The sequence below is a fragment of the Alexandromys fortis genome, unplaced genomic scaffold (assembly GCF_014885135.2).
Source record: "Alexandromys fortis isolate MF-2015 unplaced genomic scaffold, M_Fortis_MF-2015_v1.1 scaffold_442, whole genome shotgun sequence".
Classification (NCBI taxonomy): domain Eukaryota; kingdom Metazoa; phylum Chordata; class Mammalia; order Rodentia; family Cricetidae; genus Alexandromys; species Alexandromys fortis.
In genome coordinates this window covers 196,989-221,336 of record NW_026068312.1, presented here as the reverse complement: position 1 = coordinate 221,336, position 24,348 = coordinate 196,989, and the positions used below count along the sequence as shown (strand labels likewise).

The window sequence follows — 24,348 nt, the reverse complement described above, 5'->3', positions numbered from 1 at the left end:
AGCTGTATCCCCAACTAGGCATTTCTTTCAAATTACTCTACTTCTAAGACATTCTACTCTTGTGTGAAATTATATATATATGGTTTTTCAAGACCGGGTTTCTCTATAGCTTTGGAGCCTGTCCTGGAACTCACTCTGCAGACCAGGCTGGCCTTGAACTCACAGAGATCCACCTGCCTCTGTCTCCTGAGTGCTGGGATTAAAGGTGTGTTCCACCACTGCCCGGCACTTCCATATTCTTGCAGAACGAACTATGCTTACAAAGTACATTCACGCTTCATAATGGCTCAGAACAATCCACCCAAATAGGTACATTATCATTCTATTTTGTTTGAACAAGCAAGAAAGAGGTGAGATTTGCCTCTTTTTTGTGGAAGGAGCAATGATGACAAGTAGAGCCTCATGTGGCTACTCTATGGAGCACTTGAAATGCGTAGAGTCAAAATCAAGATGTGACATAAGAACGGAATCCATATAGGAGCTTTGCATGGTGTCGAGGACAGAATTCAGGGATCTTCCAGTGCCAGGCAAGGAATCTACCACAGACTTACTTCCCCAGCTCTACACAGGCAGTTTTGAGGATAGCGCCTCCTCCCCCAAATAATGCAAAATCTCAGTATTCATTTTATGCTGATTGGATTAAAATGATACCCTCTGAGACACATTCGGTTAAAATAAACTAATAAAGTGTTGGAGAAATGACTCAGTGGTTAGGAGCGCATACTGCTTTTGTAGAGGATACAAGCTAGATTCCAACAGCCATGTGTGGTAGCGCACAACCACCTGTAACTCCAGCTCCGCAGGCTTGTCCCTCTCTGGCTTCTGAGGGCATATGGGCTCATAGGCACATATCCACATATAGACACACATTTATGTAATTGAAGAATAAAATCTTTTCAAATGTACTAGCAAAGCTAATAGGACATAGTCTAATATAATCCAGGTAAGCTCCTGTTATTTCTGTCTTAGCCTCCCAAGTGTTAGAACTAAATGTACATGCCACCACAAAGGGATTTTTTTTTTAATGCTGCTACTTGAATATTTTAAATTGTATACGGCAGGCAATGTATTATTACTTTTGGTCACCGATGATCTGCCAGGGACTTGGATGTCAGACATAAGGATTGGCCTTTGAGAGAACAGACAATGGAGTCATTACAGATTGCAGGGCCAGGGGAAACCAGATAAAACAATGCCTCTGAAAGACCAGTCTGGTAGCAACAACCAAAACAGACCAGAGGAAAGGAAAATGGAAGTCAGAGAAAGAAACTATAGAGCAATCCAGGCTTGGCACAATCAGGGACAGAAGCAGAACAGGATAGAGGCAGAGTAAATTGAAAAATCATACGAAACGCACAAGCCATGACTCAGTAATAGAGGACAGGCCTATAAGGGGAAGGAAGAGGGCGACAGCGTTCCTATCCTGGGAGACCTAGAGAACGGAGGCTTCGGGTAAAGAAGTAACCTGGGATGATGAAATACAAAATTAAGCATTCCTAGTCTTCACAGATCAAGTTTTAAAGTTGTCTCAGAGATAATTATGGTGGATAATGGCAGATAATATTTACCAGTGTTTATTCTCTAGAAACGCACAAATGCAAAGTGCAGAATATGATACATATCATTCTTAGCTTAGCCTCAGAAGCACACACAAGGCAAGTGGTATTATTTTTTTTTTCGAGACACGGTTTCTCTGTAGCTTTGGAGCCTGTCCTGGAACTAGCTCTTGTAGACCAGGCTGGCCTCCAACTCACAGAGATCCACCTGCCTCTGCCTCCCAAGTGCTGGGATTAAAGGCGTGCGCCACCACCGCCCAGCCGGCGAGTGGTATCATTATGTCCATTTTCTAGATGAAGACACTGAGGTTCATCCAGGTTAAGCCAGGATTTGAAGCAAGACAGCCTAACCTTAGAGCATCTCCCTCCCATAAAAGTCACTACATACTCTTCCTCATATTCTATATGCAACCCCATAGACAGGCTCTGCTAGATGAACTTCTAAGTTCAGGGTTAGTAGAGTTTTCAAATTTCATTTTCCCTAATGGCTGAGTACATAACACTTGAGGTGCGGCAGTAAATTCAAAAGTATATGACCTTGGTCTAGCCTGTCATTGACTAACCTGGCATGGTCCAGAATAAGTGTCTGGGGCACTGTGTCTTCATCCAAGAAATGAAAGGGCTATAAAACCACTGTTAAGCCAGGCATGATAATACACGCCTTTAACCCCAGCACTCAGAGGCAGAGACATCTAGGCAGTGAGTCTGAAGTCAGTCTGGTCTACACAGAGAATTCCCGGCCAGCCAGGGCTACACAGTGAGACCCTGTCTTAAATAAAAAACAAAAAACAAAACAAAAAAAACTAACATCCCTTCTGATTTTCATATCCCATAATATCACGCCCCATAACAATTTTTATAAACACTTATTTACCCTATAATTCTATGTCTTATAATAATCATTTCCGTAAAACTGACCAATAGAAGGAAAATACCTGCTGTCTTATAAGGTATGCTAATTTAGGCATTTAATTTAAATTTGCATAGCCAACTCAAAATATCTTTTCATATTAATAGAAAATTTCTGCATATCAGTGACCTCGGTTCTGTCCTCAGCTCTGCCTGACTGGTCACTAGCCACTTATTCCCAGTTACACCAGTACACAGCAGAGAGAATCTCCTTAGAGTTGGAAAGCCTACGAGGTTTCTCACCAACATCTTCTCTACCTTCTAACCTAACTGCTGGGTTTAGCACCCAGCAACCAGTACTGTCTTTCCCAGATATGCTAAAGCCTCTTTGAATTGCCTGCTTCGTTCTCTCATATGATGTACTTATGAGGGAGTTCTAAACAGAACAACAGGGGAGGGGGTATCATTATGTAATATTTGAATCAGGAATAAAGGTGTTACTTAGAACTCGGAGCTGACTGTCATGGCTGATGTCTGTAATCTCCGCTCTTGGGAAGGCTGAGGCAGGAGGACACTGAGCTGGAGGCTAGCCAGACCCTGTCTCAAAAACAACCAACCAAGGGCCTATCACTTGTTCTTGTGTCTACTTCTCCACTGGCTTCGAATGGAGGAGGAAAAAGAAATATTTACCAGCCTTCACCTCCCACCCTCAAATCTCAGCATCCTGAACTGAATCCCACTTCTCAGAGTCCATTTCTCTCATGTAGGATTGTTTGTAATAGAGGAACTCTGCCCTCTGTTAAACCATGCCAGGAAGTATAACCAAGTGAAGGAGTTAGAAGATCAACTGTGCTTGAAGGGCAGGGACGAGGGAGTGGCATTAGAGCCCTGTCTCAAAGCGCCTGTTCCATCTCTAAAGGTCATTTGTAAGCCTTTTCCAAAATATCAGTGACCTTGCCTGACTTAGCATAACTCATAAGTTTAATCAACACTGTTAACATTCCCATCCATAGTATTGTATAAAGATTGTTAAGCCAGCTACACTTAAATGTCCATGTAGGAAGTGTCCCTTACAGACTGTGCGTAAACTGAGCAGCTATAAAGAGAAAAATAGATTATTGAGATTCTCTAGTATGGTTAGCTATTGAAAGGTACCCGCAGTGAATCTTTTCAGAGAGAAGAAAAAACCCTTACGTGTTATAGTTCTGTCACACAGCAGGCAGTGATCTCTCTAGAATAGCACAGCTTCCAATGTTCCCAACTTAATGCTGGGCCACGGCACTGACTCATGTGGGGGCACATTCGTTCCTCAACCTATCTTGACATTCTCCTGCTGGCCCTGTCCAAGACTCCCCAGCTGAGGGGAGCCCTTCATAGAGACCGAACAACAAGAGCTGCTGTTGACACCAGGGACACAATACACGGGGCTTTCCCTCCTCGACGCACATTTTCTTTTGCATGAAAGGAAATGAAATCAGCCTGCTAGTATTTGTTCTTCACAAGGGTATGCTAAAGAGCTATTCTAGACTTTGTGCGTCTTTGTAGATGGTTACAAACTAGATGATTAACGGATTTGAGTATTTTCCCAGATGTCCCAAGTTAAAGCCACAGAGTCTAAATATAGCAGGGCCATCAATTCTCTTGTTGAAAGATAAACAGTTTTCCTTTTTTCCATCTGCTCTCCATAAGTTTAGGGAAAGCTGCTCTGCAGCAACCCAGACAATTGGAGTAAATCAATTGCAACAGTATTTTTTAACCAATTCACTTTCTTCTTCAATTTGATATTATATCATCCTTGTCATCACGAACAGTTTCGGTGTCAGTGAACTGATGAGAAGGATGGAATGATGTACAAAATGATCTGCCCAGCTTCTCCAAGCAACCTTCTCTCTCCAGAAGACAAATGGATTCTCTCTTGGTCCCTGCCCTTAGCTTTATGCCAAATACTTTAGCAACTTAAAACTTTCAGTGTCAAGAATTTTCTCCTCATCATTAAAATGGATTCCAACGCTTCAATTCTCCACACAATTCTCTTGACGGCCTCTGTGTCTTCGAACTTGCTAAAATGTGAAAAGTTCATTCTAATTCACTAAATGACTTCTCTGCTTGAGAACACAGAATGCTATCATTTCATGGGTACGACTACTGATGTCCATCCACCACGTGCTTCAGACAAGACAAAAACAAACAAACAAACAAACAGGTGGTGGCAGCACTCACCTTTAACCCCAGCACTCTGGAGACAGAGGATCTCTGTGAGTTCGAGGCCAGCCTGGTCTACAAAGAGAGTTCCAGGACAGCCAGGGTTGTTACACAGAGAAACCCTGTCTTGGGAAGAGGATGTGAATTTGGTTTCCAGAACTCACATCAGGTAGCTCACAACCCTTTGCACCTCCAGCTGAGGAGATCGAGCACCCTCTTTTGACCTCTGTGGGCAGTTGCACTTAGACACACAAACACACACACACACACACACACACAAATAAACAAATCAGTAAACATTTTTAAAAACTACTGTGCAAATTGCATGTACTTTCGTTTCAATATTAGACTTGTTTTCCAAGGAGTCTCACTATACAGCTCAGGCTATCTTCAAACTCACAATCCATATGCCTTAGCCTTCTGACTACTAGAAAGTCAATCATGTGACATCCAGCCTAGCTACAGTGACATTTTTATGGAACACATATACATAATAAAAATGCACAATAATGGCCTAGGGGAAAACACACATGGTCAGGAATGAGACTGAGCAAACATAACAAAACAGCTGCCCAGAACAGAACGGTCATTTATGACTTTATAATATTACACAGCATCTCTTCCCAATGGACTACTTGTTTTTAAAAATATAACAAAAAAGTTATGAACTGATTTGCACAAAATAAAAGCAACATGTCTTCATTGTTGAAAATCCACACCCTGTCTCGAAAAACCAAAAAAAAAAAAAAAAAAAAAAAACGAGTCTATTCAATCGCCCTTCACCACCTGGATTCTGAAGAAATCGTTGATAGGAGTCGCGTGAAAACCAAACTTTGTAGCAGCAAACAGAAACAGTATAAACTGGGGTGCCACTTGCCAACTTAAACAAGCGTGCAGTGGAACACATTAAGCACCCCAAGGAGCTACTTTCCAAAACTTTAAGTAATTTCTAAATCACCTGGAATTCCGATCCTCAATTACTCCATTTCCTGCCTTTCAGTCCTACAGTTTTCTCCAGGCCTTCTCAGGAAGGAACCATGGAAATAATCCAGTCGGATCCTTTCATTTAACAGATGAGGAAACTGACACCATAAAAGGTTAAGTGACTTGCCCAGGGGTCATGGGTGTAATTAGAAGCAGACTCAAGTTAAAAACCTGGGTCTCCTGCCTTCCCGCCCAGCAATGTTCCCATGACTAAAATGGCAGGAACTGCAGGAAATCGTGGCAGTGGAAAGTGTTGCTTTCCAGGCCGGATGGACTATGGCCAGGTTTTGAAATGTGCTTTATATAAAGATACCTAGATACTGAATCTACTTTTAACATATAACGTAAAAGCATCACATTGAAATGCAGTTTACACAGGGCATAGTGGCACACGCCTTTAAGTCTAGCACCTGGGAGGGAGGGGTAGGTTAGTATCTCTGTGCTCAAGGCCAGCCTTGTCTGGGTAGCAAGTTCCAGGACAGTCAGGACTATAGAGAGACGCTGTCTCAAAAAAAAAAAAAATGAAATTTACAGCGTTAATATACCTGTGGAAAAGTTCATGGGCATGAAAGATCTGCTTTGTGCATCACTGGCATTCCTGTTTGAGAAATAAGGTAGAAGGGATTCCTTACTGTCCAATGCCATGGCTGAATTAAATGTTTGATACTGTCCCAAGAATCCCACAGTCTATTGCCTAGTTATGCAGGCTCTCTTCCATGGAGACAGAAATGCAGAGACTGGAGCTTCTCACTAAACAAATGTGCTTCTAGGCAACTTCGGGGGCCAATATAAAGCAAACCATCTTGGTCTGGTTCAGGCTAATAAACCACTACAGGTCATACTCCACTCCCTCCCCCATTCCCTCAGCAGCCTCTCTCCCCCCGTCATTAGAAGAGCAGTTTAAAAGCACCTTAGGTCACATCAACCCCCCCCCAAGTCACACCCTTAATGGGATACTTTCAGTTCATGTCCTTCCCTCTCCCTCCCCCACCCCAGGCTTCCAGTTGCCTGGCTGTGGATCTCTAGTTCCTTTGTTAAGTGAGGAGCTAAGAGTTGTGAGCAGAAGGGCGAGCCACACTCAGAAGTCTAAGAGATGTTCTGGCTGCGTGTTAGACCCGAAATGGTGACATATAAATTTATAGACAGACACACGGAGCAGTTCCCAGGGAGCTCTAAAAAACCAAGCAAGTTAGACTTGGCCCTGTAGGCATGGAGAGTGAAGGTTCTTGGGGAGGGTCATGTGATGAAATGAAATCTAAAAGAAAGCTAACATTCGGTGTGAGTGGAGAGAAGGACCATGGCAGGCCCCTAGTGGACCAATCCGACGGTTCGTATAATGTTCAAAGCATTCAAACATTGAGCGCTTGGACTGAAGTAATGGCAGAAAAACCTAGTTGAAGATAGGCGTGTAGGAGGTATTTCAAAGGGATGCCAGCTAGGTCACAGGGAAAAAGACTGAAAGAAAGAATCAAAGCTGCATCATGGTTTGCTGTCAATCCTAAGTGATTAAAAATTGGGAGTACAGAAGGTTTAGATCTGTGGATGCTCTACCCGTGACGGAAGACATATCAGAGTCAGCTGAGAGAGCAGGGTGAAAAACAGAAAGAGGGAAGGAAGCATCCGTGCAGACAGAATGGCTGAAACTATGAAAAGTGCAGGATGTTCGCCAGGCGGCGGTGGCGCAGGCCTTTAATTCCAGCACTCGGGGCAGAGGCGGGAGGACCTCCGTGAGTTCAAAGTCAGCCAGGTCGACAAAAAAAAAAAAAAACAGAAAGGAAGAAAGGAAGGAAGGAAGGAAGGAAGGAAGGAAGGAAGGAAGGAAGGAAGGAAGGAAGGAAGGAAGGAGAGAAAGAAAGAGCAGGATGCATTCATTCCACAAAGAAAAAACTTAGGAGCTAAGATAGAAAAGCAGAGAAGCAGACTAGAGGAAGTGACAAGTTTCTGGAAGGAAGAGGCAGTTACTTTCAAATTTAGCTAAGGGCAAGGGGAAGAAACATTAGTAAACTCCTTGGGAAGAAATGCAAAAGCCCAAGGCATTCTTTTTTAATTTGTATTTCTTATTATTGTGCGTGTGTGTGAGACCACGTGACACGGTACAAATGTGGAGGTCAGAGGACAACTCTGTGAAGTTAGTTCTTTCCTTCCACCTTTAGTGGCTTCTGAGGCTCACACTCAGGTTGCCAGGCCTGTGACATCAGTGTTTTTGCCCAATAAAATCGCATCAGCCCTGCCCAAGTAGTTCTAAAGGAAAGAAACCCTAAGGCTTTAATAAACCATATTTTCTCAACAGTAGCATTCCTTGGCTGCACAAATAAAACTGTTGAGTCTTTTATTCAAGAGCATTCACGTCCCAGAGTTTGGCTGTGGGCACTAAGTTTACCTGGTTATTCAAGCCAAGGGGCAGGATACGAGTAATTAGAACAGCGGTTCCCGATGCTGCGACCCTCTAATACAGTTGCTCATGCTGTGCTGACCTCCAACCGTAACATTATTTTCTTTTTTTTTTGTTTTTTTTATTTTTTATTTATTTGTTTATTTATTAAAGATTTCTGTCTCTTCCCCACGCCGCCTCCCCTTTCCCTCCCCCTCCTCCAATCAAGTCCCCCTCCCTCGTCAGCCCAAAGAGCAGTCAGGGTTCCCTGCCCTGTGGGAAGTCCAAGGGCCACCCACCTCCATCCAGGTCTAGTAAGGTGAGCATCCACGAAACTGCCTAGGCTCCCACGAAACCAATAGGTACAGTAGGATCAAAAACCCATTGCCATTGTTCTTGAGGTCTCAGTAGTCCTCATTGTCCACTATGTTCAGCTAGACCGGTTTTAACCCGGGCTTTTTCAGACCCAGGCCAGTTGGCCTTGGTGAGTTCCTGATAGAACATCCCCCTTGTCTCAGTGTATGGGTGCACCCCTCGCGGTCCTGAGTTCCTTGCTTGTGCTCTCTCTCCTTCTGCTTCTGATTTGGACCTTGAGATTTCAGTCCGGTGCTCCATTGTGGGTCTCTGTCTCTGTCTCCTTTCATCGCCTGATGAAGGTTAATATTCAGGAGGATGCCTATATGATTTTCTTTGGGTTCTCCTTCTTATTTAGCTTCTCTAAGAACCCGAATTATAGGCTCAATGTCCTTTATTTATGGCTAGAAACCAAATATGAGTGAGTACATCCCATGTTCCTCTTTTTGGGTCTGGCTTACCTCACTCAGGATGGTGTTTTCTATTTCTATTTTCATTGCTACTTCATAACCGTAATTTTGCTACTACTATGAATCAATATAAATATCTGATATGCAGGATATCTGATAAGCGAGCCCAGTGAACTCACTGCCGCTCCACCCCGCCCCCTCCCTGCCCAAGGGGCTGAGACCCACAGGTTGAGAACCGCTGAATTAAAACACATGGCAAGTAGTAACGAATTGTAGAATCAAGAGAATTTATCCAAAGCTCTGCTTTTTCTGTGAGCCCGTGGCACACTACCACAAAAGTCTGCATGTAGTCTTTTCCCAGTCAAGACCTCAGTGGTCATTCTGCCAGCATCTCCGGTTCTTCTTTGAAACCCTCCTCTCCGTTGCAGGTCATCTAAATAAGTAAGAGAGAACTGTGTCTGGTGCACGCTTTGAGGAGCATGGGAGGTCTGGATGAAAGGAGGACCAGCAGGGGAGGCAGAGTGACAAGTGTCTGGGGTTGGAGAGAGATGGTTCAGAGGCTAAGAGCACTGGCTGCTCTTCCCAGAGGTCCTGAATTCAATTCCCAGCACCCACATGGTGGCTCACAACCATCTGTAATGAGATCTGGTGCCCTCTTCTGGTGTGCAGGCATACATGCAGGCAGAACGTTGTATCCATAATAACTAAATACATTTTAAAAGCAAAACAACAACAAAAATCCTGCTTCAACTACAGGTTACAGATTAGAAGACGTCTACCAAGCGTCTTCCGTGGAGGGCACTAAGTGCTTTTCTTTCCTCACAACAGTAATGTTTATCATTACTGGTAAAGCAAAGAAACAGTCATTTCTAGCCATCTCTGAGTAAGCCAGTTTTGCCAACCTGCTGCTGTTCTTACCGGGCCTCCTCAGCTTCCCCACTTGCCAGATTAGACATAATGTACCCTATCTCAAGCTCCATCCGCTCTGCACCCGAAATGACTCCACATCTGTGCTACAGAGGGGTCCAGCTGGGAGATAGCAAAGGCAGAATATGTACACTAATAGTCACCTAGAAGCAGCCAACCAGCCAACCAATAAAAATAACATTTGCCGCAGTCATTTCCCCTGGCTGGGTGGTTCCTACGCTCTATCATCTTAGAAGTGTTTCTGGACTGGAGGCACGCGGCTATCAGCTGTGTTGCCTAGCCTCTCTGGGCCCCAGATAAACGTCTCTGACTTATCAACTAAGTGCTGATAATAATACCTTTGACACAGGCTGACAGGGGAGATGATAAACTAAATAAACACCTTACATTCACTGGCAAACTGCCCTGTATATAAGCCTTGCTCAGTAGGCGTCAGCTGCTATTATTAGAAAGCAAGAGTTTGAGTGCTCACTTTTCCAAGGAAGCAGATACAAGTCAATTCATATCTAAACTATATGGCATGCCATATGGTCTAAACAACACATTTGACCATAAGACAGTATTTAGGAGGACCTAAACCTTGGCTCTAAACTCTTCCTTCTAGTGCCGGGGCCTCACACACTCAATTAATCCAGCTCTGAGCCCCACTCTAGCCCCTCCCACATCTTTTGCATGTTATTAGCAGGCTTATCTGTACTTGCGTGCTCATAATTACACATTTATCCTTTAAATTGGAGCCTTTATAGAAACAATGCAATCAGATGGCCCTGGAAACCCCATTAGGAAGTCGAATCCCCAGGAGGCAAAATTCCTAGGTACTTTCTTGCCAGGTGGACCACCCCACCGCAAGGAATCACTCCCCTTTCAGACCTCTGATGACTTCCCATGAGAAGACAGGGCTGGGCAAGGAGCATTAAAACCTCCGTGAGAAAACAATTCAAGCTCCCTTTGGTTTTTTAGGTTTGCACTATGCTGAGCTGAAAAGTGGATTCTTTATCATACTTTTCCCGTGGAATCTGGAGCCAAGTAGCTAGGGAACTCTAATAAGGGGCACAGGAAAGACCTTAATAAATACTTTAACATCACTGAAAGCCTGAAACATTTAGTATCACCAACGAAAACATGTTGCAAATGGAATCCTGAATTATCACAGTTAGATTCGTTCACATGTGTACTACATTATACTTAGCCCAGGAAAAAAATTCTAACCCAACCAGTTGGGTCAGCAACTGCATCCAAAAACCTAAGCAACCAAACTAGCTTTTGGTACGGCCAAGAATAGGATGCTTTCATATTTTGCCCGAGGGCCGAGGGTTATCGAGCCGTCAACTCTGAACTGTAAGATAACCTTTCATGTATAAATGAGGCCTTTATGATGGTGTTCATTTTAAACAGGACTCTGAGAGAAAGGATCCTCCCTTTCAGAAATCATGCCCAGGGCCTGAACACCAGAAACTACCTTCAGAAAAAGGACAGAGCAGCCCTGCTCACGGAAATGCAGTGTAAGTCATGTACGTCACTTTATATTTCCAGGCAGCCACGTTTTTTTTTTTAAAGTAAAAGCTAAGGATGGTGATATGTGCCTGTACATCAGTCTCAAAAGGCCTCTAAACAGGTAGTTAGCAGCAGGAAAATCACTTGAGCCCAGGGGTTCGAGGCCAGCCTAAGCAACATGGTAAGACCACACACACATACATACACACACTGAGACACACACCAAAAAAGAAAAAAAAAAACTGGATTATTATGGAATTTATTTAACAAAAATAGAAGAGAAATATATTTGCATTGTCCAGCACACTTTATAAACCATCCCCTTTTGAAGGGCTCAGCAATTACATGGTTTGTGGACGCTATGCTGAACAATAGAAAAATATAAAATCTTGGGCCACTGACATGGGTCAGTACTTATTCCCAGCCTGCCGACCACAGTCCTACCCCTGCCTCCACACAGTGGAAGGGTAGACCCAACACCTTCTGACCTCCACACATGCACCAGGGTGGCCTGTGCCAATGAGCACAAGGCCAACAGAAAAACACATAAGCCCCTGTAAAAAGTAGGACTAGCTGGCATATTTGAAAAAGACATGCCGACGCCTCTGCTATCTCAGCCCCTTGCTGTCTCTATTGGAGCCTTTTCCAAATCCTCACCCAGCAGTGGAAGAGCCAAGCCCTGACAGAAAGCTCTGAGGAAGAAAGGGGGCATGGAGCAATGGATGTGTTTTTAACAAATCAAGCTGGAAACCCAAACTCATTTACCAACAGAAAGAAGAATAAATACAATAGTTCTATGGCCGAGAGAACTCTATGGGTTAAAAGGCTTTCCTGGGGAGGAAGCTCTGGAAAGTCAATCATCACAGGCAACCCTGTAGTCAAGAGATAAGTACCAGGCTTCCAACAACTACCCGTGGGCTTGGACTAGATCTCTAAGGGAACTCTCTCTAAGGGAACAGGAGACTCCCGTTTAAAGATCTAAATGAAAGGAGTTATGTTTTCTTTATTCCGATCCCACCCCCACCCACATAGAGGCCCCTTCAATCTGGCCCTTCCCTAGAAAGCACATTTCTCCCCACGACATAGAACAGATAGATGCCTTGTTTGGCTACTGTGGAACTAAGAACCCTGTGTTCTCGGCAGTTGGGATTCTCTTCCAGAAGCGAAGACCAACTGAAAAGGAAAATATTTGCCTTCTTACCTGCGCCTGGCCCCTACATCCCCGATCCCAGTGCCAAGATCAAATACTTTCAAGTAGCCAGCACTAACTGAAAAGCAGGCAACTTCAACTAAACCTCCTGCGTGACACCACCTCGCCACTTCCTCTCCACGCTGGTCCTGCTTCCACAAGTGCTGTGAAATACTAAGCAAACAGACGCAGACAACAAAGCTGCCCGTCTTCTCTCCAAATCCCCCTCAGACACCTTCTTCTCAGGAGAAATATACAAACAGTAGCTTGTCAGTTTTAAAATTCGCATGCCTTCTGTCTGCACGAGTCAGAATTTGGATGAGACCACCTGAGTTCTCAGAGAATTACACATCCTCACTCCTTCACCTCCAGCCCTTTGGTTGAGTCCAGCACTCTAGGACTCCCGCTCTCCCCTTGAGCTGCCTGTTTCTTGGTATTACCCTAGGTCTGTACAACAAAGCCCGGTTCACAGAGGTTGTTCAATAATTCTAAATGCATGCAGAGACTGCAGAAGTGGGGAGGCACTGTCAGACCATCCTTGGGAAGCACCATTTTGATCGTATCACAGCAGTGATAAAAGTTACATTTCCCTGAAGAAAGAGGGACTGCGGGCAGAGAGGGGAAATTAGCATTGTTAGTGGTGATTACTATCTAGAGAGAAGTCTCAAAGATGGGGGTGAGGGGAGGAGGAGGCTTTTGTGTATACACATTGCCAGAAATATTCTTTCCTGTTTGAGTACCTACTAAGACCTAGGGCCTCTCTAGTGCTAGAGGTACAAATATCCCTGTGTTCGAATACACGCCTTTAAAATGCTCGTATTAGGGAGCTCAAGATGAACACTAACACAGTTAACATGCTAGGAGATGTGGATGTATCTTGGCAGCAAAACGCTTGCCTAGTGTGCATGAAGCCTTGGATTCTACCACCAAAACCAACACCGCACCACGTACCACACACACACACACACACACACACACACACACACCCCACACATCATTCACAACACACACACACACACTCTCACACATATAGTAATAAAATGCTAAATGCAGAAGGCAGCTACGGAGAAAGTATTAAGAGAGCAGAGTTAAGGAATCACAAGGGGAGTTGGCAGAGTGCCTGGAGAGGGAGTGGGAAAGAGGAGCCAGATCACTTTGGAGAATGTACATTGAAGGGTGGACGTTGACTGGGTGTGGCAGGCAGCAGACACGCCTTTAATTCTAGCACTCAGGAGGCTGAGGCAGACAGAAGAGAGAGAAAAACAAGGTGCCCCAAGCCTGTAATCTCAGCACTCAGGAAGCTGAGGCAGGAGGACTGTTCAAAATTCAAAGTCAGTCTGGGCTACCTAGCGATACCCTGGATCAAACAGAACAAAATGAAGTTGAAATATGTCCAAGTTACAGAGAATGACATGTGCCATGACATGGAAGTGAGAGCTAAGTGAGCTTGGGGACGAGAGCTTCCTTTCTCCTGATGACTGGAGCCTGGGTTCGTGTGAAAAGAAGAAAACGGAGAGACTGTTGGAAAAGCAACACAGGTCCAGATCAAGGCCATTGCTAGTATCTAGCTCAAGGTTTATGTGCTTTATTCTGACATCCAATATAGAATCCTGAAGGATTTGTAAACACTTTTTTTCTCTTATTTTATTCAAGTTTTTGGAAACAGTATCTCACTCTGTAGCCCGGGCTATCTTGGAATTCACTACAATCCAAGACAGCTGAGAGCTCCTGTAAATCCTTCTGCCTCAGCCTTCCAAATGCTGGAATCGCAGGAGTATGCCACCATGCTGGGTTTGTTTGGGGTTTGGAGAAAAGGTATCAATATGCAGGTCAGGCTGTGATTACAAGCATGGGCCACCATGTCCAATGTCTGTCGGATTTCTCATAGGAGAATGACTTGCTCATTTTCTTTAAAGACCAACAAACTTAGCAATGAAGGGGAAGAACGACTAGCTACCACAGTGACCCAGGTGACAAATGCTGACAATGAATGGATACAAGAAAGGCTTGGGATACAATGCAGATGAATCAGTACAATGTCATCCATTTTCTCCTAGAATCTTCCAGCTGATCCATAATCTGAACGCTGTGTTTTAAAAATTACACCTTTGCCAGAGACGTAGTCTTCTACGGTTAAGTCTTTCTCTCTCTTTTTCTTGTTTCACAATAACTACTGCCAAATGTTTCACATGGTTTGTGAGGAAGGAAAGTGAGACAGAAAGCCAAAATCAAGCTAGGCATGGTGGTACATACAGTTCATCCCAGCACCTGGGAGGCAAAGGCAGGCTAATCTCTGTGAGTTCAAAACTAGCCTGATCTTACATAAAGAGATTCAAAGTAGCCAGGGCAACATAGAGAAAGACGTTATTCCAAAGGGGAGGGGCAAACAAAATCATGGGGCCAACAATTCATCACCAAAGTGAGTGTGTGCTGCTTTTGAGCATTTGGGGATTTTGAGTTTGAAAAGTGTCTTGCATTATTACCTAAGATGGCTCTCACAGGTTAGGGTGCTGCTATTTCACCCCCAGAAACATTTCTACAGAGTCTTAGTCATCATAATAGAGGACTCCCTTAAAAGATGCTCCTTTAGCCAGGCCACGGTGGTGCACGTCTTTAATCCCAGCACTTGGGCATCAGAAGCAAATGGATCTCTTGAATTCTAAGGCCAGCCTGGTCTCCAAAGCGAGTTCCAGGACAGCCAGGACTGTTATACAAAGAAACTCCATATTGACCCCCCCCTAAAAAAAGGAGTTGATCCTGTAATCACCTAGTTAAAATCCTAAGAAATGTCTGTTACAGGTATCATTTCTTAAAAACTTTAGTTTACTTCCTTAGTCTACAGGCCAGAATTCTTCCGCTTTCCAGTTCATATTGACAAAGGCATGCAGACACCAATACGCAAAAGTAGCTACCCAATGCAATAGAGAGCGACACCCAAGACAGTCGCTCACGTTTTCCAATGGGGTATGTTTTCTAATTACTGCTTTAGGGGGCTTCTTTGAAACATTACCTCCTCTTATTTATAACATACTTCTGACTACTATTTATACATGTATTTCAACTATTTCGGGAAAAACGATTCTGGGTTATGTTAAAAATAATTTCCTATAAATAAAAATAATTTTAATAAAGTAGCTTCAAATATGAAACCACTTTGAATACTTTTAGTAGGAGAGAGCTCAGGCTACTGGCTTGCTTTCCTCTGACAAGCCCGCCTCTCTCGGTCACAGAATAAACGGAAATTATGATTCATAACAAAACAAAACATACAAGACAGCAGAATCTCAGCCAAGACCATTAAGAACTATGCCACAAAACCCCTCACACAACATTTTTACAGCCCTGTATTATATTCTTCTTCTAAGGACACACTGGAAATTACAAAATACTAAACAGTGGTATCCTAGCTATGTACACTGAAAATATACTGTGTTAATACTTGTAACACACTGTATGAAACATTTTTACAAAGCAACATTAACACAGATTTAACACAAATATTTTCATTTCTATGTGGTCCCTAAATCAAGCTTAATTCCACCCACAGACTGAGTGCTGCAAAAGGAACAGGTATGAGCGATATTAAAAGAGCAGACAGCTATGTGCCAAGAGGTATGCCATGCAAAGTTACTACGTCTTTGGTGAAATGCTATATATTTCATACCCAACAGCACAGATTAGTGAAAAATTCCTCTTGCAATAATTTCTCCCACAGATTTGGTCTCAAAGCTTGTAAGTGGATATACTGGGAAGAGTTGCATGCCTGTTAAAAAGAAATCTCCCAAGCAAATGCACAATTCATGCCTATTACAGCTGTAACAGAAGAGGGCCTACTAGCAGAATAAAAGTCATTTGGAGGCATTTAAAGCTGGATATAATCCAGATCTGAGAAGTAAACTGTTACACTGCTTCTGCAGCCTCAGAGAACGTGAAAATAACACTCACTCCATATATTCCGCAGAACAATTTGCTACCAATAAAACACTAGCAAACCATCACCTTGCTGCACGGGCCTCCGGCCCCTAGCAAACAGTGAAGTTTCAAGGAGGAACTAAAATGCCTGCTGACAATCAGAGAAGGACCTGTTTGTTAGCAGGTGTGAGAGAAAACAGACCTACAGGGTTCTCAGTCACTAGCAAGTGAAAATCTATACTGAACTTTGCAAAGAAAATATCACCAGAAGCTCTGAGGTTTCCAAATTTCTAAGCAAGCTACGACCCTAAAAAGCAAAAGAGCTAAGTTCTTACAGGCAGAGGAGAGAGGTGTGCTAGGCAGGAGGTAGTGTCCAAAAGAGAAATTCAGAAAACTCTTACCCAGATATGATTTATCAATAGTAATGTTGGTAAAGGACCAGAATATTATTAGATTCTTAACCTTTCCTTTCACCCGGATAAAATGAAGACCCCGAGAAGGCTCGGGAAGGCATAAAGACTAAGATGAAGTGATTAATAATTAAACATAGTATACTAAGTATCTTCTCACATTTGACCTACAGGGAAAAGGTATCAAAGGAGAGCTGGGCGGTGGTGGAGCACGCCTTTAATCCCAGCACTAGGGAGCCAGGGGCAGGTGGATCTCTGTGAGTTTGAGGCCAGCCTGGTCTACAGAGAATGCTTCTTGTTTAAGGCGAAAAATGAAAATGAAAAGTGGTAGGATAAAAAGAGCTAAAGAGAAATTGTCACTAAAATAATATTGAACAATTTCTTCTGTTCCATACAAATACTGAAAGCTTCGTAAACAAGTGACTAAGATACACAGCCATTGAAAAGTACATGGCAAACCGGGTGGTGGTGGCGCACGCCTTTAATCCCAGCGCTCGGGAGGCAGGTGGATCTCTGTGAGTTCGAGGCCAGCCTGGTCTACAAGAGCTAGTTCCAGGACAGGCTCCAAAGCTACAGAGAAACCCTGTCTCGAAAAACCAAAATCAAACAAAGTACGCGGCAACTCAGTATAATTCACTACATAAAAGAAGTAGGGAAAGCAGAGATAACTAAGCACACTGGCTGGGAATGTAGCTCAGGGCAGAACACTTGCCTAGCACTCAGAAGGGCCTGAGTTGTGTCCCTCACACTGAAGAAACTAGTAGGACCACGGGATTCCACTGCTAGACTTAACAAGATACAAGAATGGCTGCCAAAGTGGAGCAGAACAGTCTATTCCTTCCAAGGGAAAGACTGTAAACTGTGATGTAATTCTTTTTCTTTTCTCTCTCTCATTCTCTCTCTCTCTCTCTCTCTCTCTCTCTCTCTCTCTCTCTCTCTCTCTCTCCCCCCCCCTCCCCCGTCTCTCTCTCTANTCTCTCTCTCTCTCTCTCTCTCTCTCTCTCTCTCTCTCTCTCTCTCTCTCTCTCTCTCTCTCTCTCTCTCTCTCTCTCCCCGTCTCTCTCTCTAGAAGTGTCTCACCATATAACCATGGCTGACCTAGAACTTCCTGTGTAGACTACACTGACTACATTGGCCTCAAACTCATGAAGATCTGTCTTCCTCTGCCTTCTGAGTGCTGGGATTAAAGGCAGGCAATACCATGACAGGCAGTCATGTAATTCCTATACCTCCAAAACTGTTTTAGGAACTGTTATGAGTCCTCACAAAATGCTTAGTAAGTTGTACCTTTAAAGAAAAAGATAGGGAGTTTGAGACCAGCCTGGTCTACAAAAGCTAGTTCCAGGATAGGCTCCAGAGCTAGAGAAACCATGTCTCGAAAAATAAAACAAAAAGAAAAAGATAGGTCCACTGTTTTGTAGCTTAGCCCCTCCACTGCTTCAAATTACTGAGTATATCTTCAAATAGGCACACTACAAATGGCATAGGCTCTTACTGTTGTCAAAAGATGTAAGCATTCGGACCCTGATCTTATTTTATTTTTCTCTGGTGACGACAGAATGTTTGCAAAGCTTCCTATTTGTAAGTGCTCCCTCCATCACTGAAACTTAGGTCTCCAACCCTATGCTCACAATTATGTTAGCCCAGACTGGCCTGGAAAGCTGCCATTTTCTAAAAACATATGGCATTTTGCAAGATGTCTAGTAGCTCGATTTGGGGGGGGGTAGATAAATAAAAATTGAAAACAAAGCAATAAAGCCAGAATAGGGTTAGGAGGAACCTACAAATTCAACTTTTAATCAAAGCTGAGACTTACCAAATAAGTCTCTTGGCTTTCATTATGTCTGAAAGAATACTCTTTGGCTAACTTACTCACCTTGAGAGGTATCTTTCATTAGAACAACCCACTAGACCAAGGCTTACAACACATCCAGACTGAACATCCTCTTAATTTACTGAGATGATTTGGGACGGAGAGAGAGGACACACGCACTGGCAAAAGACATCAGGGATAATGGTAACAACCTTCTAAAATTTCAACATGCAAGCTCGATCCTCATGGAGGATGATTTAACAGTTTGAGTTCTTCTTATCAAGCCACTACAGGCAAACCAGTTCTTTATCTCTTCATCATGGGAACACAAAAAACTACCCCACGGAGGCTAAGGGTCAGCCCCTGCGAATCAAATCATCGAATTTGACTAGTGCATCTGCTCCGAGTCCAATCGTGCCCTTGGCAAATCCCTATGCAGCTAAGAGCAAACCTAATTTCGGATGCAAATAGGTAGGCCAGCTCCCTGAACCTCTGGCCCCTGTTAAACCAGTTCCCTAAGAAGGTTCTGCGCAGGCACCTCCCCCCCCCCCACCCCACACACACACATTTGGTGGTTTCTTTGCAGGAATTTCCAATGAAACAGCAACGGTCGCTAAGGTAACTGAGAGCCGGACTAAACCTGACTGAGCTGAGAGCAGAAAGGAGCATGCAGGGTCTGGAAGCTGGGAGCAGCATAGTCTAACCATTTCCGAACGGGTGGGGGCGCAGGAGGAGCGAGAGGGGCCGGGGCGCGGGAGGGGTGGGAGGGGCGGGGGCGGGGTCCACGGGCTCGAATGCAAAGGAGCAGCTCCCAGAGGCCCGCTCTAGTGCCACCCTGCGCTGGGCAGGAAGAGGAGGGGAAGATGGGGTGGAGGAGAAGCGGACGAGAGCGGGAGGAGGGAGAGGAAGCCCGGGCAGGGCGGGCCGAGGGATGGAAGGAGGGTCCAGAGGAGGAGCCCGGGCAGCAGGAAAGCCCGCGCTGGGCTAGGAGCTCGTTGGGGCGGAGTCCCAGGCGAAGGGGCCGCAGCCTCACCAAGGGCCTTGAGCCCTCCTTCCTTGGCCTCCTCCCCTCCCTCCTTTCCATCTCAGCAGCGCCCTCACCCTGCCTCCGGCAGCCTCATACAAAAGCAAGATGTCCGCCATCTTCCGAGGCAATCGCGGCCGTCGCGCTAGAAGCTCGGCCCTCTTGTGCTTTCTCTGCACGGGCTGCCCATTCTCGAGCCACTCTCTGCGACCCCCGGCCGCCTCTGACCGCCCCTGCGCCCCCTGGCCTTTGGCGCCCGGCACCCAAGCCTGTCCCGCAGGGCGACGCAGGATCGCCACGGGCGGAGGCAAAAGGGGATCAGCAGCTCAGGCTGGCGGACGCGCACGCTCTTCCCGCCCGCCGCTCCCCCGCTGGCCTGTTTACCTTGATGCAGTACGGAGGCTCATCATAGGTGACCAGCATGTACCTGTCTCCGCGGCTGGCTGGGTCCCGGGCTCGCAGCTGCGGGGCGAGGGATGACGGAGGGATCGCATAGGAAACGAGGGGAAGCGATACAAACGTTACAGAAGCACCTCAGTCCAACCCCCCCCCCCATCCCGCAGGAGCGACCCCCATCTCTCCTCTCCCCTCCTTTTACCTTCAAGAATAACTCCACAGCGCCTTTGGCAATGTCCAAATAGGAGGTGCCCAGGTCAGTGCGCTGGTTCATGGAGGCGGACGTATCTATGAGGAACAGCAGGATGGGCATCTTCCACTACACCTTTGGTTCTGGTTCCCACTCTCCCGGTCCCTTTGCCCTCGCTGCCACGTATGGCTACCCAAATCCTGAACTCTCGCAGAGCCAGGGAGCAAGAGGAAGGGGGAGATGGAATGGGATAGATGGGACCGCTCCTGGCCTCCTCTTTCTGCAGCCCCAACTCCTCTCCCTCCAAGGGAACTTGAAAGTGTGTGTGTAGGTCTCGGGGCCGTCCCTCTTCCCCTCTTCTGCCACCACCACTGCCTGCCGCTGCCGCTGCCAGGACTACTGCCGAAGCATCCGTCCACGCTCACTAGAGCGCTCGCCCCAGACTGAGAGCCCTCTCTGTTCACTGACACAACTTCTGTCTGCTCACCTACCATCAGTACCATGTGACCAGGACCCACGCCATTGGCTGCCAATTATGTTTAATTTGCATATTCATTAGATGACAGGGTAAGGGGAGGGACTTGGGTCAAGCCTCTGAGCTGAAGTTTGAACCCTTGCTGGAGGTAAGGGGCGGGAGAGTAAATGACCCTCTTTAAGCACAGATTCTCCTTTAAAGGATTGGGAAGCCGTTAAGGGTAATTTGTTTGGTCGTTTGGATGGATTTTCTTTTGTGCTTCAAAGATGGTGATTCGAAAGGAAGAGAGAATTGAGCAACAGTTGTACAGAAACAGATGTTTAGGCAGGCTGCACAGAAACGTTGTGCTAACTACAATCAATCAATCCTGCCAGTGGCTAAGACCAAAACATTTCAGTAGCAGCAAACTTCGTTCCTGGCCAGACTTGCTCGAATTCCTTTAGCTTAGTCCCTCTTCCTGATCAGTGTTTATGTGTCGTTTTCTCAGCTGTATTCGGCATGTAGCTACTTAAAAAGGATACTATCGCTGGAACAGTTCCGCTAAGCTGTCTTTTTGTAAAGACAGGCTTTCTCAGGCTTTGAAACATTGGCCAGCCTGTGATATTTCAACCACTTCTGTGACATTATTTTACTATTACTATTTTTGGGTAGGGCTGAATCACAGTAGAACATGTGAGGCCCGGGTTTGATTCCCCAGCACCGATGATGATGATAATAGTGATAATGATGCAAAGGATGTCTAGCGATGTGCTGTGAACGTTGGAATCTTGAGATTCAATGAGTGTACAAATTTTTTTTCGGTTTTTCGAGACAGGGTTTCGCTGTAGTTTTAGAGCCTGTCCTGGAACTAGCTCCTATAGACCAGGCTGGCCTTGAACTCACAGAGATCCTCCTGCCTCTGCCTCCCTAGTGCTGGGATTAAAGGCGTGGGCCACCACCGCCCTGCTGAGTGTACAATTTTAATGAGAAGGCCACACACATATCTGCAAATGTTTCCTATATTGCTTGTAACCATCCTATGTATATGTTCTCTCTCTCTCTCTCTATATATATATATATACATATATTTATATCATGTTTTCTGAGAAAGAGGATTTCAGAAGTGATTTCGTGATAGTTTATAATCCACTGGCAAAAAAGTAATGCAAGGAAAAACACTGTGTAAACAATTGTCTTTGGCCTAGAAGTTCGGGTTTCATGGACAAAGAACAAGGTGTAAAGGAGGGAATCTGGGTTAGACAGAATGGGGTGGACAAAAGTCAACCAGAGACCATACTATGCATGACACATTTCAGGCCAATGTGTTGAAATACAGAGAATTATTGGGGAAATAAGGGTGGAAAGATACGAATAGCCCCCATTTTCATTGTTTTAATTAATATTGGAAAGGGGGCTGGGGACATTGTTCATTGGATAGGAATGCTTACTGCTCTTGCAGAGGACCCAGTTTGGTTCCCAGCACACACGTGGAGTGACTCACAACTACCTAGTCAAGGTCTGGGGAATCCGACATCTTTTTCTGGCCTTCATGGGGAACATGCACATGTGCACACACACACACACACACATACACACACACAGGCATGCACATGTGAGCATGTAATTGAAAATAAAAACAAATCATTAAGTATTGCTGAAGAAAGACAGTGTCTACATGGGCTAGGGTGCACATAAAAGTTTATGGCCAGTGGATGCCTGTGTGCTAGTTTTTGTATTGCTGTGTAGTAAATTTTCACAAATTCAGCAGCTTAACACATACTTAAAGTGTTATCTCATAGTCTGATTTAGCTGGATTTCCTGCTCCATCTCACAGAGCTGTGGGCAGGGTATTGGCCAAGCCACATTTCATCTGGGAGCTCAACTGGGAAAGAATCAGCTTGGTAAAGCCCAGGAAGGCTGTTGGCAGCATTCATCTCGTTATGACTGTACGCATATAGGCTGAAGGCCACCCACAGATCTGCCTGCTGCTAATGTCCCCTGCCACACAGCCCTCTCCATCACCTGTTCACAACGCAGCTGCTTCTTCGGGGCCAGCAGAGAAAGCTCTCTCTCCAATCTGCTGACACAGAACCTTATATAATGTAACATAAGCATGACAGTGACATTCATCGCCATTTCTGTTGACTAGAAGCAAGGCACGGGTCCGAGGGAAAGAGTTTATACTGAACGGGTGCAGGTCCTAGGGCTCATCTGAGAATTCTGCACAACTTTGGGCAAAGAGGGAACACGACCTAGGAACCAGTTTTGTCTGATTTAGTATTTTCATTAAAGTCATTTATAAATAATGATAATAATTAATAATAATAAATAAGTCACTCTCATCTAGCCGAATAAATGTATTGGGTTGATTTATCATCTTTTGATTGAATAAATTACAGTACTACTCATGAGGAGTTTACATTTTACTGTGACATTATTTATTCATTTTTATATAGGACTATTGAGGCATAATGTGTACTAGTGCACATATGGCATTTAAAGATGACTTTGAGAAAATCTCCTCAGGGCTGGAAAGATGACTCAGTGGTAAGAGCTTCTATTGCTCTTGCAGAATAGCTGGGTTCAGTTTCTAGCACTCAGTCCAGGCCTATAAGCACCTGTAATTCCAGCTACTGGGAATCTGACGGCTGTACGCATATGCATACACCCACATGCAGAAACACACACATACACGAAATTCAAAATAAAAATAAGTCTTAAAAGATCTCTTCTGCATTTCTCCCAGCTTTGCTTATGCCTTACTTTTCTAAACAACAAAGGATCTCTCTTTAAAATATCACACATTTAGTCTTACAAAAAGGGCCTCGGATGTGAGTGCTGCGGGATCTTTCGAAAGTGACTTGCCAACATTAGCAAAGCTCAAACAGCTTCAGTCACACAATTTCCCAGCAGTTGAGGACATGCAGGTCCTGCAGGGTAGAGAGTCTTCCCTGACACGCAAACTCCTTATAACGTGTTTGCTTCCCTTCAAACAGGGCATGTTATGTATTCTTTTTTGGCATAAGCCCAACTTTAACTGCCGTGATGGAAACCTAAAACTCTGAAAACCATGCACATCTCATTCTAAAATGCAGAAGCGCAACACACAAACAGTAGCAGCTTAGTGGGTTGATGTACTTACTCAGATTTGAGAAGCCAAAACCCCAACTGGCTTTTTCAGTATGAACCCTATCGCCATGCAGACCTCTGTGCGGCACATCAGTGCTAAGCCCCTAGAGGTCCTTTCCGCATCTTTCCTTGCTACAGACCATCCACTCCTAGGCTGCACTTTAAGTGCCTAGGATGGACTTGTCCCTCCTGTCAGAGCATAAACATTTTGAGAACACTCAAAGCCTACGAGTGCCACCTGGTGCAAAGTACTTGCTCAATAAATGCTTGTTTTAAAATAAATTATCAGATTCCTCGTGGTTTTCATTCTTTCTTTGTCTTCTCAAGTGCTTGGGCACTATTGCCATATCCTTTCCTAGGGCCATCCAGCCCTGTGTCACTGTCCTCTCCCCTCCACCCTCCACCTGAGGGGGGTGTCCTTATGATCTAGAACCTTGTGCATTTGGGCCCCAGCAAGGCCTCTGCAGACCAAACCCTTCCATTGTCACCTTGGCAGCTGGCCTTCTGTCCCTTACAAAGTCGTTCTGAGGAGTCTATAGCACACTGGTTATCTTCCTCTGTCAAATATTTACTATTTTACCAATTTCAGGTTTGTTTTAATTGCCAGCCTTCCGGAAAGTAAACAGATCTTTTCCATTGTGTCTCTGAGAACTGTATTGCCCGTCCAGTCTTCTCAGCCTTCTT

General features: G+C 44.8%; 1 protein-coding gene across 4 annotated transcripts in view; it reads right to left on the bottom strand.

The window, feature by feature from the left end:
- Positions 1-20,566, bottom strand: part of Ints6l (integrator complex subunit 6 like) — a 53,873-nt gene extending 33,307 nt beyond the window's left edge. For 2 of the 4 annotated variants that reach the window (XM_050132682.1, XM_050132683.1), the window contains exons 1-2: positions 20,094-20,551; positions 19,880-19,957 (exon numbers count right to left, since the gene is read on the bottom strand). In XM_050132682.1, coding sequence (XP_049988639.1) covers positions 19,880-19,957; positions 20,094-20,204 — 189 coding nt within the window. In that variant the 5' untranslated portion in view covers positions 20,205-20,551. Of the gene's footprint in view, positions 1-19,879; positions 20,028-20,093 lie in introns of those variants that run through there. The other 2 variants (XM_050132685.1, XM_050132684.1) reach the window with 2 other exon arrangements.
- Positions 20,567-24,348: the final 3,782 nt, after the last annotated feature.